The following is an 18,116-nucleotide window of genomic DNA, read 5'->3' as shown; positions in this document are numbered from 1 at the left end:
TATATTTATGGGAGAATATTTGTATTCAGAAATTTTATACCATTCAGTGACAAAAGTTAAAAAAACGATTTTGCTTAAATTATTTATTTACATTAGTTCAATCAGTTAGAAATATTTTTACACTAACTTTGTACTATTTTACACTAATTTGTAAGATCTAAATTATTTGGAAGATCGAAATTAAAACTTGAGCGAGTTGCGTGCCAATATGGCCGCCATCTTGCATGATGGCGGGCGCACATTTCGACACTTCGTTGATTATAAACATAATTTATCGAGTATTCTTCGAAATTTGAACAAGTGGAGTATTAATTATGTCAAAGTATCATTGATACTTAATAATAAACGCATTACATAATTAAACTTTTCACAAATCGTAATTATTAATTTCTTTACGTGTCACGACGCCATTTTGAATAATGGCAGACCTTTCAGCTCCGTTGAGCAATGATAATTTATTTCTTCTAGATTTGGAAAACAATGTCACTTATCATGTTAAAATATCATTAATACATAGTAACAAACACAAATATACATAAATAAACATACCACATATGTAAATATTATTTATTCCTTTATGTGTTGTACTACGAAGAAAAGTTTCATATATTTATTACCATGGATGAAGTAACTATAATTGAATATTGTTCCTCAAGAGCTAAAAAGCTATTATAATTCCAGTCATGCTAGAATATACAATAACCTTGAATATTTCTAATATTCAATAATCAATATAATTATACATAAAGCCATTGCAAATTTCAATACTATTTATACCTTTCTTACTCTTCCCAAAAGAAATTTCACTTCCTCACCACTTTGAATTCCCAAGATTATTTATACAATTTACATAACCAAGATTTATTCTTCCTCGCACTCAACCATTCTAAACTAAAATAAGTAAAATGAAAAAAATTTCTAAACCTAAATCACTCCCCCTTGATTCCCTACATCTTATTACTTCCTCCCCTGATTAGCATACTCTTTGAAAGAGGCGGCTCCCTCGAAAGAAGGTTCGAGAAATGAATAATAGGAACAGGATCTAACAGAAGCGGTGAAAAGGTTACACGCATTCGACTAACCGCGTCCCACGAGCGAAAGTATCGTCGCTCGTTTTCGCGTGAAACTCGCATGTACACGTGCACCGGTGAAACAGCTTAAGGATCGTTAAGATCGTCTCGTGTGGGCCAGTTTTCTTGCACAGGATGCCCACACGACGTCTCACAATGTACAATGGAAGGGTAGGGCCCGGTTGCATCGTTGTGTTACCGACTGCGATCCAGGTATATTTAGCTGGAGCGCATCTTAATGATGCGTAGGTGTAACTCATTCATAAAACATAACCCACGTGGCGCCGTTCGAGCCACGAGAAAGTGGAGAAGCGACTGACATCTGCTTCTGTTCGAAGAATGCCAAATGATTAACCCACTGAGCAGGAAATTTTCATTTTACGTTTATGCACCCTTAATGTCACACTTCTCTAACTTTACGGTGCATTAAACATGCAAAAACGGAACTTTGGAAATGGGGTTCACATTTCAAATTTATGTGCTTTAAGTTTCGACAGATATACACGGGATTTGCATTTCGAATTTATTTGTTGGAGATACAGAGTTTCAAATAGATCACCCTTTCAAATTATTTATGTGATTAAAGAGTAGAATCGCTACACAAACTTCCCATTTCGGATAATTTGAAGAGCAACTCAGTGTACTTCCATTTCAAATGATTAAAATAATTGAAGGGTAGTAATAGGGAAACATGGAGGAAAATATAAATGGGAACAAGAAAAGGAAGTTTTCAAAGTATCAAACAAAAATATTTATCTATAGAATGTATAATATGTCTCATCTTTCAACAATAAAATTGTATTTGCAGTATTTAATAGATAATGAAATTCTTTTAAAGTAGACCCCCTGTATTTAAAAGTCCTGAAAGTTGAATATTATTGCTTTCCTTTTTGCTTGACAATTTTGGCAAAATGCCAAGATATTTTCAGACAGGGAAAATTGATCAGAATATTTCGCTTTGACTTGCCAAAAGTGAGTCGAAGTTGAGAACCTTCGTAACCGAGTTATCGTCCCCCAAGAACGAACGAACGGAGGATGCACCCTCTTCCCTCTGGATGAGAAGCGTACGTGTCCTGCAGCATGCGGCACAAAACGTATCGTACCCTCTCGAGATTCGAGGAAACTCGTTGTCATGACTACGAAAATCCGGAAGGAACAAGTTATTTTTACGCGACAAGTCCCATGAAACCCGTATCCGAATCAGCTTGGTCCACGCTCGAGACCCCATGGTCCTCCTTAATACTCCCCTAAGAAGCCCTTAACGGCTAAGATTATTTATTGTCATTCTTGTTCAGGTTTACTTTTTAGTATACACTTTGCAGGTGCTTTTGAAATTTTATACAGATTTCATTCAGGTATTTGTGATTAGTTCTACAGAGTGTGGATTTAATATGTACTGTAATGTTTAAAGGGGTGCGAATTTATCAATGGATATTTTGAATTACTTTGAAGTCAAAATATTACAACTACTTAGAAATTGTCTATTAAATTAAATTGATTCTTTAACTTTATGAAGATCATTCCCCTTCCTAACCTTAAAAAATCATTCTCTCTTTAATCTTGAAGAAACCATTCTTTTTTTAATTTTAAATAAATCACCCCTTTTCCTAACTTTAAAAAAATCATCTCTTCCCAAATCTTAAAAAAATCATCTCTTCTCAAGTCTTAAAAAAACCATCCTCTTTTAACCTTAAAGTAATCATCCCTTTTTCTAATCTCAAAAAATCACCCCTCTTCCTAACCTCAAAAAATGATCCCCATCGATATTAATCTCTTCATGAAATTATAACAAACCTTTCAGAGTAGTCAGTTAAAACTGACCAAAATGATATCAAAATTATTGACGTTTACATTAAGGGGTTGTTTCCCTACCATTATTAAAATTGCTTATAATTACCATTTTGTTCATCCGGTATGTATGTAACGTGCAAGTTATAAACGGTAAACGCCGGAATAAAAGATACGTCGAAAGGGAAAAATGGGTAGTGAGAAAGGGGGTGGGTCAGCACATGGGTTCATTTGCAACGAGTGGCCGAACGAAAGGGACAGAGAAAGAGAAATTCGGGGCAATGACCGTCGAGAAATAAAGAGGACATGGCACAAGTGCACATCTTTCGTATGTGCATAAATTTTAAGGTCTGCACCCTGCACATTTATCACGCAAATAGAGGTTTTAGTATTATTAATGCACCTACCTTCAGTCTTTTCTAGCTTTTTTATTCGGAGAGTGTTAATTTATCATTATTTAAAATTTCGAGAGTATTAATTTATTATAACATTTGAATATCCAGGAATTGTAGGGTAGGGCGTTTTATTTATGTATTCGTTTAACGTAACACATGGGATTTATACTGTGACAAATATTTTTCATGGTTTTCACTATGTGTTATTTTTATTTGGATGTAGTTTGTATCGTGGACAATTGAGTATCTATTGCACGTCAGTGATGGACAACTGCATTCATGAGGGGGAGTTGCATCGACGTGCATGTGACGTGCACCACTAGGCATTGATGGGTGATCAATTATTCGGCTTGAAAACTTGTAAAGTACATTCGATGATTCTATGTTTCCAAACTTTTGAGTTTTCTCATAAATTTGCAAACTTAAAAATTTTGAAACTTGCTATTTCTATAGTTACATTTAAAAATTCTTAAAATTCACAATTTTCATACATGAAGAATTGAACATTGAGTGAACTATAAATTTAAAAATTAAAAAATTATAAATTTAAAGAGTAAGATATCTGAAAGTTGTAAATGTCATAAATTTGTAAAATCTAACCAAATTGCCTAAGATCCTAATTTATAAATTTCTGCCCATCACTTGTACCCTTATGTGTTTTACTAACATAACTCTAACACTATAACACTCACCAATTTCTACAATTTCCACCCTTTCTATACTTCACTTTCTTTGCCATACCTTATTTCTCATGTATCAACACAAAATTGCTACCATGTTCGAAACATTTTCTGGTCCGATCGATCAGCTATCGAACAAAGAGGATAATTTTCTCCCGTTGGTCGGATTATTTGCTCACGATCGTTACACTCCCTCTGGTAGTCTCTTTTGGACGTCTTTTTCATTTCGACTGACTGTCCCGTCTCGATATCGTGGCCAAGGCAAACCTAATTTCATCGCCCCATTCTCTTGGCGTCCATCGAGTAGCCCCTTCATAATCGGACGACAAAGGCGCAGCCACCCCTTTTCCGACTTTCGCTATCTCTTTTCCCCTCTCTCTTTCCATCTCGTACCACCCTCTAAATTTAGTGGTAACCGGTGAAAAGTAAAATTTGACGTGTAACGTAACGAAATGTGGCGGGTAAATGAATTGCTACCCTTTAACGACTTCATTTACGAATTCTGCTATGATTCTACGAAGGGTGGAGGCAGACGATGATATTCGAAGTCTCGATTTCATACGTTTCGAAACGGGCCAGAAATTTATTTGTATCGCCGAGGATGACGTTTCAAAGTGGAAACTCTGCGGAAATTCCGGTTGAATTGGTACGACGAGGGGAGAACGAAATCTCACGGACAGAAACCTGATTCGTCTGCCGAAACGTAGCCACTTTAACCCGTATTTCAATAAATCTCTCGGTACTTCGTACGCTCTTTTAACAATTATTTTCGACAATTAGGTAAATCTTATATTACATATGCAATTTTACTTCGTCATGTCTAAAGTGGTTTTTATGTTTTATACATTGTATATATATTTTAATGTCACTCATACATGTATGTTTAATGTCACGTATGTACATATATGTCCTTAATGTCACTTGCATATGTACATGTCCTTAATGATATTTAAACATGTACATATTATTAATATCGCTTATATATGTATGTGTTAATAACGTCACTTATGTATGTTGATGTCATGAACCTCATTTACATACGTACATATTAGTAATGACATACATATATGTATATTGGTAACGTCATTTGCATACGTATATGCTAGTGAGGTCACTTATAGATGCACATGTTCTTACTGACCTTGATATATGTACATGTTATTAGTACATTTTCATATGTATGTGTTATTAAGATCATTTTCATATGTGTATGTTATTAAGATTAATTTCATATGTGTATGTTATTAAGATTAATTTCATATGTGTATGTTATTAAGATCAATTTCATATGTGTATGTAATTAAGATCATTTTCATATGTGTATGTTATTAAGATCAATTTCATATGTGTATGTTATTAATGTCATTTTCATATGTGTATGTTATTAATGTCATTTTCATATATGTATGTTATTAAGATCAATTTCATATGTGTATGTTATTAATATCATTTTCATATGTGTATGTTATTAAGATCAATTTCATATGTGTATGTTATTAAGATCATTTTCATATGTGTATGGTATTAAGATCATTTTCATATATGTATATTATTAATATCATATGCATATGTTCATCTCATTAATATCTTCATGTGCATATGTTATTAATGTTACTATAATACATGTACATTATCAATGTCATTTTCACACATACATGTTATTAACATCATTTTTATATATGTATGTTATTAATGTGACTTTCACACATATTAAAATTGAACAGTCTATCATAGCGTTTCACCATATCGCAGACCCACAGGTTAAAAAAATAACAAACGTTATTTCGAGGTTACTTAAACGATGTCCGTGGAATGGCTAATTTTAATTTCCAATCTAGGAAATCCATTACATGCAAATGAGGAGTCGGTCGTTGTGTCGGCGGAGCGATTGAAAAAGCGAAGGACCGTCAGAGGCTCGAAGGGAATTTCGTTCGTGGACACTGACTATGAGACGAGGGTAACAATCATGAGCATTCTTCGCAGGTGCTGTACTATCGATTACTATTCCGGCCGATTCACGTACGAGCACAATCGTTAATTGTAATGCCGGTCATCGTGTTGCCTTTTAACGCACCTATACCACCGCCTAGCCAGTGGCAACCTGCACGATAATCGATGCCAAGTCGAATATCGATCAGCTCTGCGTACACGGTTCCCAAGCTCTTCTCGCTTTCCACAAATTTGTTGAATGAACAGCTGATTCTATTTGTGTCGATGTCTTCAGTTTAATATTTATTCAATGTTTTTTTATACCACATATGTACATAAGAAAAAGAAAATTTTATATCATGTATGCACCTAAAATACATACATGTGCATACATGTGTATGCACCCAAAATACACATGTATGCACTTATATATATGTGATCATATGTGGATGTATATGATCACATGTATATATACATCACATTTACATACATATGTGATACATACACATACACATCATGTGCATAAAAGAAGGACATCCTAAATCACATATGTACCTGAAATACATATACCAGCTATTAGATATGTATGATCACATATGTATCAAACCAAAGGATATAGTAGACCATATATGTACTGAAGATATCTATATCACTTATTAAAATATATACATTAAATAAATATATATATTATTGACTATATCCATATACCACATATGACACATGGTTGATAATAATTAAACATGGAAACACATTAATATTTTTGCATATGAAATCACATGACTCTGCATTGTTATAACATGACATTTATAAACGTGTTTAAATACCACAGTGTACATATTTGCCATATTACATATATGTCCACATATGTTCACACGTGTTCACATATGTGTATGTACAAATGTATACATACATTACACATATGTTCCATATATCAATATACAACTGTAACGTATTCCTACCTCAAGGTTCAAAATTACAAACGAAAAGATTTGATTAAGTCGTATTTGATAGTCCGACAGCAGAGTAAACTAATCGACAATCTAAAATCGTTTATCGACGAATTTATAGCCTTTCCTCGATTCTGTTAATTTACGGAACAATAACCACAGCCAGGCTCAGTTTACTCATTGTGCACTCTGTTTCCAGTTAAGCTGAATTAAAACGACTTATAATCGAGCTCTCGTCTCAAGATGCTCTTCTTCTTCTTCTCCCTTTTTTTTTCTCTCTAGCCACTTTCGTTCCTATTTTCATCCCTCGGCCACGTCGCGTTATTTTCGCCCGAAGATAAAAGATATTATCTTCTTAGAAGACTATGGGGCCCGCAGCAATTTTTATTACGTCGTCCTTCTGCTCTTACTCGATCAATTTCTCCTTATCTTATTAACTTTCACTTCAACTTTATACTTTCTGCCCTTTGCCCTGTCACGTTGACTAATTTCCGTAAAGTAGCGTTACTACAGGGTAATGTACTGTATGGAACACGTGATTTTGAGAGCGTGCCAAAAATTGAAGCATGGGTTCTTTTTGGGGTGCTTGTTATGGCAAGGGATAATCTTTTGTGCGAGTTTTACTATTTGGATGAAATGCGTGCATTTTTTGAATAGGGGAAATGCTAATAGGAACTTCACAATAGGTGCATATTTTAGATTTCAATATTCTAATTACAGTAGTTAGATAAGTTAGATAAGTCATTTTTTACTTTGAAACTTTTAATTTTTTAAATTTCTCAAATTTCTCAAAGTTCAAAAGTTTTTCAAGTCTCTGAAATTTTCTAAATTTCGCAAATTCTTAAGCGTCTCAAGTTTTTTTAATTTTCAAGTTTCTCGAATTTCATAAATTTCTAAAATTTTCCAAGTTTCTCAAATTGCTCAAATTTCTCAAATTTCTCAAGTTTTTCAAGTTTTTCAAGTTTCTCAAATTTCTCAAATTTCTTAAATTTCTCAAGTTTCTCAAATTTCTCAAGTTTTTCATAGTACACAAATTTCTCAAATTTTTCATAGTGCTTAAATTTCTCAAATTTTTCATGTTGCTCAAATTTCTTGTTTCTCAAATTGCTCAAATTTCTTGTTTCTCAAATTGCTCAAATTTCTCAAATTTTTCATATTGCTCAATTTGCTCAAACTTCTCAAAATTTTCAAATTTCTTAAATGTCAAATTTCTGAAGCTGCTCAATTAAAAAAAATTTTTCAAATTTCTTGAAGTTCTTAGGTTTCATAAATGTCTCACACTTCTAAAGCTTCTCAATTTGCTCAAACCTTTTAAACTTCTTAAATTTCTTAAATTCACTAAACCTATTAAGTTCGTCATATTTCTGAATTTCTTAATACTCAATCGACTGTAACATTGATTATCAATTACTCAAAGTTTAATACGAAACTTATCGACGCGTATCGTATACTTATTTTGCAGTCTCAAATAAAGCAAACAAATAAACAATCAATAAAACCCAAATTCTTATCTCGAAGAAATAAATTAATAATTTAAGCAATGCGAAATAAGAAACTTGTAAATTGGTCAATTAACTGATCCAGCGTTAATCGTCAGAGAATTAATCAGGGATTCCCGTGTCGCATCGAGGAGCTGCACAAAAAGGCAGCTCGTGTCGCAGCGGAGCATCGGCGAGAGTAAAATTGAAGGCAAAGCAACGGTATAGAATCGGAAAACATAAAAAAATAAAGGGAAAAGGAAGAAGCGACAGGGAAAAAGGGTGTGAGAGGAAGATGGGAGGAGAAGGAGCGAGAGTATGTACGCATAGAGAAGTGTGCGCATCGCGCGTATTCAGTTACGTCCGGTGCGTCGCGCCGTCGAGACGCGCTGTTTCGGTAACAAGTTTCGTTCGCGATGATTTTACACGCGTCTACACGTTGTCTCCAAACCTCTTTCAGAAGAAAGGAAATACGATCGATAATACACTGTGAATCCACCTTTATTTACACTCGATATATATCTTGATCATTATCGAATACGATACTAAACATTATTCAATGTTTAGGAAAACAATAAGTGAATTCGGTTTAAAAAAAAATTATTGAAATTCTTTTGGGAAACTATTTTTTAGTAAAGTATTATTTTTTGGGGTATTAAGTGCAGTTTTTGGTTGAAAGACAGATATTAAGGTTCTTTTTAGATATTTTGCTTGTTAAGGAAATATTTTATGGAATATTAAAGTTTGATGTGAACTTTTCAGCTTCAAAAAAAAAAACACTGAGATTCTCTTAAAAATTTGTAGTTTCTTTATGGAAATAATTTTTCTTGAAGTATTAGTTATAAGTGAAGTTTTTGATTTAAAAAAATATTAAGGTCCTCTTAAAAAAATGTACTTTTTAGAGAAACATCAAATGTTAATATGGAATATTAAAGTTTACCTATGAACTTAAAAAAAATACAGTAAGATTCTTCTGAAAATTTTTAGTTTTTAAAAAAATTATGCTTGTTAGAATATTAAAGTTACAAGTAAACCTTTTGTTTAAAAAGAAAAACACGTCTTGATTTTTCTTTTAAGATTTCACAAAATTTTCACATTTTACAAAAATTTATTATTTTGTGGAATATTAAAATTTTCCATGTAAGAGTCAGCTATGATAGAACTATAACAACTGTATTTTTATCAAAAATTTAATTTTCTACGTTTCTTTCCATTTTTGCACTCTTCACAAGTAGAAAGTGTACTTAACTTTCTTTTCTAAAACTCGTCCCACTTTCGTCATAAATAATTTATATGATACTCTGCATACAAATATACAAATTTAATAGTTGATAAATGAGAGAGTTATGACATTGTCTTATTGTTAATGAATTTTATCTGTTCAGTCGGAAGATACTTAGTCCGTTTAGTACGAAAAAGAGTTCTAATAAATTTGATCTTTGGATCATTGTCTACCAGAATCGAATTGGATAATCGTTGATTAATTAAAGAACATATGATGAGAGTTCTGTCTTTCGTTTGTAGCAAGCTTCTTCGATTATAGATTTGACCATTGGATTGTTAATTAAATATTACTGAAATGACATGTTGCATCAGTGAAATTTTGGAGATTGCTGAAAGAAGAAGACTTGACAGTGGAGTGAAAAAAATTGTAAGATGATCAGTGTAGAATCAGGAGAATTGTAAGGTGAACAGTGTAGAATTAGAAAAATTGTAAGATAAACAGTGTAGCTTCAGAAGAATTTTAAAATGAGCAGTGTAGAGTCAGAAGAATTGTAAGATGAGCAGTGTAGAATTAGAAAAATTGTAAGATAAACAGTGTAGCTTCAGAAGAATTTTAAAATGAGCAGTGTAGAGTCAGAAGAATTGTAAGATGAACAGTGTAGAATTAGAAAAATTGTAAGATAAACAGTGTAGCTTCAGAAGAATTTTAAAATGAGCAGTGTAGAGTCAGAAGAATTGTAAGATGAACAATGTAGAATTAGAAGAATTGTAAGATGGACAGTGCTGAATTAGAAAAATTATAAGACGAACCGTGTCCAATTATAAAAATTATAAAATACACAGCGTAGATTTAGAAGAATTATAAAATGAACAGTGTAGAGTAGGAAGAAATGTAAAAAATGAAAAGTGTAGAATAACAAAAATTATAGAATGAACAGTGTAGAGTCAGAAAAATTAAAAAATGAACAGTGTCCAATAAGAAGAATTATAAAATAAACAACGTAGATTCAGAATCCTAAAATAAACAGTGTATAATGAGAACCGTAAAATGAACAGTGTAGAATCAGAAAAATAGTGAAGTAAACAGTGTACAGTCGAAAGAATTGCAAGAAGAACACTGTAACCCAAGAAGTGCAAGAACAAGTGTCAGAGTAGACAAGTGTTTAATGAGTGCTACATTGCTTTCTTCTTTTGTTGGTCCGAAAAGTGATTGGATAATAATATAGCAGTGAAAAAGACACAAGTGGATCGCAGTTTATGTTTACACATAAGGGGTAGCGAGAGCATCGGCTGCGAAATTGAATAATTGGATAATATATCGAATAGGATAAGTTGAAGAGATTGAAGGCTTTCTTCGGTGCTCTTGAAACAGGCGCGCAACTCGGTTGTCTCTTCTTCTCGAGTGTCGTCGATTGTCTTTCAATTTCGATCGGGGAATGGTTTTATTCGACACTGGAGAATGGAATTAACGAGAAAACCCTTTCATTCATTGAATAAATGACACTGCAGTTCTTTTTCATTTTCTCGTTCAGAGATCTTGAAATACTTTCGAATCTTGTTATTGAAGAATAGTACAAGTGACATTGCAGTTATTCTATATTTTACTTGAACAATTAGAAATCTTGGAACACTTCTGAAGTCTCAAGAATTAGAAAACAGAATAAGTGGCACTTATAGTCATTTTATTATTCAGAAAAGAAGGAAGAAAGTATCTAAGTACTTTGATTGCAATCTTCAGAAGTGAAGAATATCTGCAAGTTTTTTATCTGACTCTGTAAACAAAAAGAGCACTTTAAAACCACCAAAAAATCTCAAATTATTAAACACAGCTATTAGCTACATTTATTACAGAAACTTCAGTCATATAAAAATACAATTAATACAGAAACTTGAACCTCAAAGATAGAACCACAATTAATAAAAAATCTTCACCAATAAATATCCAAACTCAATAAGAAACTTGAACAGCAAAGGTCAAACCACAATTACTAAAAAATCTTCCACAAAAAATAAAAAAATTAAGAAAACCTCGAGCGAATATTCAACAAAAAATCTCCAACAAATCTACAAACCTCCAATAAATCTACAAATTGCATAGAAAATCAGCAACATCAAGATATTTTCTCGCATAAATTGAAGCACGTCCCACGGTATCGCACGGTATACTTGAATGAAAGGAAACGATAGTTGAATCGAAATCATTAATCGTACTCCGTTCGCTTTCGCGAAGAAAGAAGAATGTGAGAACACGTTCATTTCCTCGAATGTCAACAGCTTCTCGGGGCTCATATTTGTTCGCGTTGTTGCATGTTGCTCGATGCACGTCTGATGCACCGCTGATGCGCTTCTGAGTACACGAGGTAGAAAACGAACGTGACGACACGCCTCGCGAGACCACGTGCATCAAGGGATAACAAGATCGTTCTTGTAACTATCTAGGAACACGCTCGATTGATCGTGTACGGTCGGACATACCTCAACGGCTATTCTTATAAAACTATCGTCGACTGTTTTATCTACGTTGTCTTTCTTCGATTCGGTTAAATTAATTTACTTCGTGATCAGACACTGTAGAGTTACGTTAAAGGACAGTTATGTTCGATCAGATATTGTATAGTTACGTTAAAGGACAGTTATGTTAAAGTTATGTTAAAAGACAAGCAGGAGCTATGTATATGTGTGATCTTCATATGTGAGGAATGTTGAAAAGATTTTGGTACTTGAGGTCTGAGTATTTAAGTATGAGAAGCACCTAGAGACTTGAGTGTCTAAGAACCTTGAGTATTTAAGGACCTGAGTATCTAAGGATCTAAGTATCTTAATGTCAGACGCACCTAAAGAGCTAAGTATCTAAGAACCTGAGTATTGAAGAACTTCAGTATTTGAAGATTTGACTGCCTACGAAGTTAAATACTTAAAGATCTGACCATCCAAGAAACCAATTAGCTGGAGATTTAAGCATCTAAGAAATTAAATGTGTAAAGATCTGAATACCTCAAGATTCGTCTACCTAAGAAGCTAAATACCTGAAGGTTTGACCATCTAACAAGTTGAATACTTAGAGATCTGAATATCAGAAGATTTGACCATCTAACAAGCTAAATATTTAGAGATCTGAATATCAGAAGATTTGACTATCTAACAAGCTAAATACTTAAAGATCTGAATACCTGAAGGTTTCACCACCTCAGAAGGTAAATACCTAAAGATTTAACCACTTAAGAAGCTAAATACCTAAACATTTGACCACGTCAGAAGCTAAATATCTAAAGGTTTGACCACCTAAAAAGCTAAATATTTACAGATCTGATTACCTAAAGGTTTCACCATTTAAGAGGCTGGGTACCTAAAGATTTGATTACCTGAGAAGCTGAATATTTAAAGATTTGACCACCTAAGAAGCTGAATATTTGAAGATCTGAATATCTAAAGATTTGACCACCTAAGAAGCTAAATATCTGAAGAATTGACTACCTAAAAAGCTAAATTCCTACAGATCTGAGAACCCAAAGATTTGGAACCTAACCCAAGCTCAAGATTACCTAAAGACCTCAGTCCAAGAGTACCTACGAATCTGAGTATCTATGGATCTAACTATCTAAAGATCAAAAGACTGTCTAAAAATATTAATCTATAAGTCTAAGCTTCAACCTAAAATTGTTGAATTTCATATCCGAGCTATTAGCAACCTTACGACCTAGTTTCCAATAGAACTCGAAGTCAGGAAATTATCTTTGATCTGTCTCCAATTTTTGTACTCAAACTTCAATCCGCTATCACAAATGATACCACTAATTCACTCTAAATCTATGTAACACGGTTATCGAGCAGTTGCATCGAGCGAAACGTTACTTGTGCCGGTTACATCAGGCAACGAAACAAAAGGTGTATCGCGAGAGGAATATCAATCCGACCCGTTGCATATGCAGCAGTATTCAATTAACGAAAGAAGAAGCTTAATCCCCGTGCAATTAGCATCTATTACTTGCCGAAACGTTTTACGATCGAATTAACGCAAATCAATCATTTGCTTACGAACTCGAGTGTTCCGTTAATCCGCGGGAAATTATATGTCGTGATAAACAGATCAACACGAATGCTGAGTGTAATTACAGCGGTGTTTCTGCGTCGGGTTTGTGTGGCTCGAGTGGAAACGATAATTAGCGATTGTCGGTTGTGTGCGTGAATTGATGGGATTCGGATGACGTTAACGGCAACGGGCATCGACGTCATGGCTTGTATCAGAGCACCGAGATCCGTTTGCGGATCGAGTGACGACATCAAAGCTGATTCGACTCGGAATGTCATACAGGTATGGCTCTGTTTTCGCGATCGACGTATCCCTATGCGTGAATTGCATATTTACGATCATCGAAACGCGATAGATAACCTTGCTTTATGATCCTTTTGTGTCTTGGAGTTATTTAATCTTCGAGTGGAATAATAACATACATATTATTCGCTAAATATACTGCGAACACAGTCTTCTAATGCCTCTAATATTATAATAAGTGCTTGTGGTACACGGTATGTCGGAAAAATAACGAAACTTTTTAAGTAAAAGAATTGTGTCACGAATTGTAACTGTACTTCAACTAACGTTTTCAAAATAACAGTACTTCAGCTGTATTTGCATCATAACAAACGCTTCACAACGTTCCATTCTTAACATTTTCGCTTTTCCAATTATACCGTCCATTATTTCACTGTTACCTTAACGAACGACGTCTGAAAAAGCACACAAGAAACAGTCAATTAAGACTTCCTTCAAGCGACACGTTCGCTCCCAAGAAGTGTCCTCCTAATCAACCGCAGAGCGACCGGAAGACGCCTTCGTCGACGAAAGCTCTATGGCGTATAAAGAGAAACTCGGTATAGCGTTCGAGGTTCTCTATACTCGCCGCAGGAAACCTAAAGAAGTCTCGAAAGGGCTGTTCAGATCGTCGCAAGAACGGATCCGGCAAAGTTTATTGTTTTGGATGGCGGCCAATATTTTTCGCTCGTGTCGGGTCCACGAAGACTTCGGCTCGAAAAGGCATAGAGTCGATTTCGAACGCGCCAGAGAAAGAAGCTGAAGAATAGAACGATCAGCGGACAACGAGGATAGAACCTCGATGGAGGAAAAGAGAATTAGTCACCGAATCATACGTGCACGTTTATACACGCGCGATCTTTCTCTTGGCCAGTGGTTACATACATCTGCATACAGGCTGTTTCGAAATTAATATTTTGACACGATTGTTTTATGCAACTCTTAATGTCGCATGTGTTATATTTCATATATACGTTTACATATATGTTTTAATGCGTACACGTTGATTGTCTATTTGGTTGGAAAATTCATTTGGTACAGATCCACATATGTACACAGTTCACATGTCTTTAATTTCAAGTTTACACACATGTATACAAAGTTACATGCATGTAATTTCAAGTTTACATATGTACACAATTCACATGTCTTTAATTTCAAGTTTACACACATGTATACAAAGTTACATGCATGTAATTTCAAGTTTACATATGTACACAATTCACATGTCTTTAATTTCAAGTTTACACATATGCATACACAGTTACATGTATGTAATTTCAAGTTTACATATGTACACAATTCACATGTCTTTAATTTCAAGTTTCCACATATGTATACACAGTTACATGTATGTAATTTCAAGTTTACATATGTACACAATGACATGTTCTTAATCTCAAGTTTCCACATATGTATACACAGTTACATGTATATAATTTCAAGTTTACACATGTACACAATTACATGTTCTTAATCTCAAGTTTCCACATATGCATACGTAGTTACGTGTATATAATTTCAAGTTTACATATGTACACATGTACATGTCCTTAATTTCAAGTTTCCACATATGTATACCCAGTTATATGTATATAATTTCACGTTTACATATGTACACAATGACATGTTCTTAATCTCAAGTTTCCACATATGTGTACACAGTTACATGTATATAATTTCAAGTTTACACATGTACACAATTACATGTTCTTAATCTCAAGTTTCCACATATGCATACATAATTACGTGTATATAATTTCAAGTTTATATATGCACTTAATCACATGTCCTTAATTTTAAGATTACACATATACATAATTATATGTACATAATATAAAGTTTACATATATGCACAATCATATGTCCACAATTTAAAATTTACATATGTGTCCTCATCCAAAGGTTACAAAAATTGACCGTGTTTATAAAATACACAGTTTGATCGTTCAATTTAGGAACAGCCTGTACACACAGCCAGGGGGTTCTGTTTTTCTATTTGCACCTATGGGAAGAAGATGATGCACGTGTGCGTGTGCGTGCATTCGTATTCCATGGAGACACGCGTATATTTACATACGCGATTCATCTACCCGTTTGACCACGTACGCGTCTCCGTTTCCACCTTCATGTCTGTGTGTACGTACACGAACGACGTGTTAGTGTTTTCTGTATGTGGAAATACACACACATGTGTATATCGGCCACGCGGACCAGTCGAGACACTGTACTATTTTTGAGCGCGGCAAAGAGAGAAACAGGATGAACTTCCTTCATAATTTCGGGTCAGCACGCAGATTCTAATTTTCATTATTAACTAAGCCACGGAGGGAAACTTGGTGGTTTTAATCAGCGATAAACTGTACGCGTTGAAATCTGGGAATGGGGATAACGGTGAATTCTTGGGGACGAAAGAACCACTCGCTGACACGCGAACACGTGTCTGAAGGATACAGGCGCGTGAATTCACTGAATTTGAAGTGGAGATTGATGTTGCGAGATTTTGTAATGTGCAACTTTTCAGATTTTTAATTTTAATAAACTGAGGTGGGTTTGGAAGACTGAAAGGTAGTTTTAGGAAGATTTTGGAAGATTTAGGTAGTTTTAGGAGGTTGAAATTAATGAACATACAAATCGTTAAAGTTTAAAACCATCTAATTTAACACCATAACAATCTAATTTAATATTTAATAACGTTGAAATGTTTCTTTTGTTAACAGATCTACACGGATTGGGCGAATTATTATCTAGAAAGAGGTGGCTGTAAAAGAAGAGTGACGGATCTTCAGACTGATCTCTGCGACGGTGTTCTTCTAGCTGACCTAGTTGAGGCAGTCAGTGAGTAACTCAATATTATCATGCTACTTTCTTCCTGTGTTAACCCTTAACTACTATACACGTTACAACTTGCATAACCACTTGAAAATTCCTAACGAACCATTAATTTTTACTGCACCATTCTATAAATACAAATAACGAATTTGGGTGAGATCTTTTGATACATTTTAATTTTATCAAGTAGACATTCTTCGGATAGAGAATAGTAATTTTTTGTGTATTGTTCTTGAATTTTCGTTTATATTATAGTTACGTTGCAGTGAAACATGAAACACTAAATATGATAAAATTTCAGACTTCTCTGTATAGTTTATTTCTAAAAATTCAGATCAAATTAAATCCGTTAAATATGATAACAAATGTGATAAAAATATAAAAGAAATATACAGGGTGCCTCACAACTAGTGTAGGTCCCTGAAATGGAGGGTAGCTGACATGATTCTGAATAACATTTCTCTTTGCAAAAATGGGGTTTGAAGCTTCGTTTTTCAATTATTAAGGAAAAACACGGATCAGTCAGAGCGCGAGGATTACGCATGCGCAGACGCGAGAGCGGCAGCTTCGGATAACACGTAGTTATCCAACGCGTGGTAATGCAACGCGTGGTAATCCTACGCGTAGTAATCCAACGCGTAGTAATACAGCGTGTGGATATCCAACGCGTAGTTATCCAGCGCGTGCATAGTCAACGCGTAGTAATTCAACGCGTAATAATGCAACGCGTGGTAATTCTAAGCGTAAGAATCTAATGCGTGGTAATCTAACGCGAAGTAATCCAGCGTGTGGATATCTAACGCGTAGTAATCCAGCGCGTGGATATTCAGCGCGTATTAGTCCAACGCGTAGTAATGCAACGCGTGGTAATCCTATGCGTAGTAATCTAACGCGTAGTAATACAGCGCGTAGTAATACAGCGTGTGGACATCCAATGCGTAGTAATCTAACGCGTGTATATTCAACGCGTAGTAATCCAACGCGTAATAATTCAACGCGTGGTAATTCTAAGCGTAGGAATCTAATGCGTGGTAATCTAACGCGTAGTAATCCAGCGTGTGGATATCTGACGCGTAGTAATCCAGCGCGTGGATATTCAACGCGTATTAGTCCAACGCGTAGTAATGCAACGCGTGGTAATTCTAAGCGTAGGAATCTAACGCGTGGTAATCTAACGCATAATTAACCAACGCGTAGTAATCTAACGCGTAATTAACCAATGCGTAGTAATTCAACGCGTAATGATCCTCGCGCTCTAATTATCCATGTGTGGCATACTAATTGTGAAATACCCTGCATACATATATATTTTATTATATTTTTGAAACAATTAATTTGAAAAATTGTAAAAATGAAAAGCTACAAAATGCATCCTGACAAAACTCTCCCATTTTATTTCCGTAAATTATTACTCTGAAGTTGTATACGAATTTAGTCCAACAAACGGAAATTTCTAAAGCT

The 18,116-nt window shown here is 34.4% G+C and overlaps 1 protein-coding gene across 7 annotated transcripts in view; it reads left to right on the top strand.

Moving 5' to 3' along the window:
* Positions 1-18,116, top strand: part of sick (sickie) — a 295,306-nt gene that overhangs the window by 62,128 nt on the left and 215,062 nt on the right. For 6 of the 7 annotated variants that reach the window (XM_076531057.1, XM_076531062.1, XM_076531053.1 and 3 more), the window contains one exon: positions 16,544-16,661. In XM_076531057.1, the coding sequence (XP_076387172.1) occupies positions 16,544-16,661 (118 nt within the window). Of the gene's footprint in view, positions 1-12,646; positions 13,824-16,543; positions 16,662-18,116 lie in introns of those variants that run through there. The other variant, XM_076531055.1, reaches the window with a different exon arrangement.

The sequence above is a fragment of the Megachile rotundata genome, chromosome 4 (genome assembly GCF_050947335.1).
Source record: "Megachile rotundata isolate GNS110a chromosome 4, iyMegRotu1, whole genome shotgun sequence".
Lineage (NCBI taxonomy): Eukaryota > Metazoa > Arthropoda > Insecta > Hymenoptera > Megachilidae > Megachile > Megachile rotundata.
Note: the sequence above shows the minus strand (reverse complement) of the source record. Positions and strands in the feature narration are given on the sequence as shown.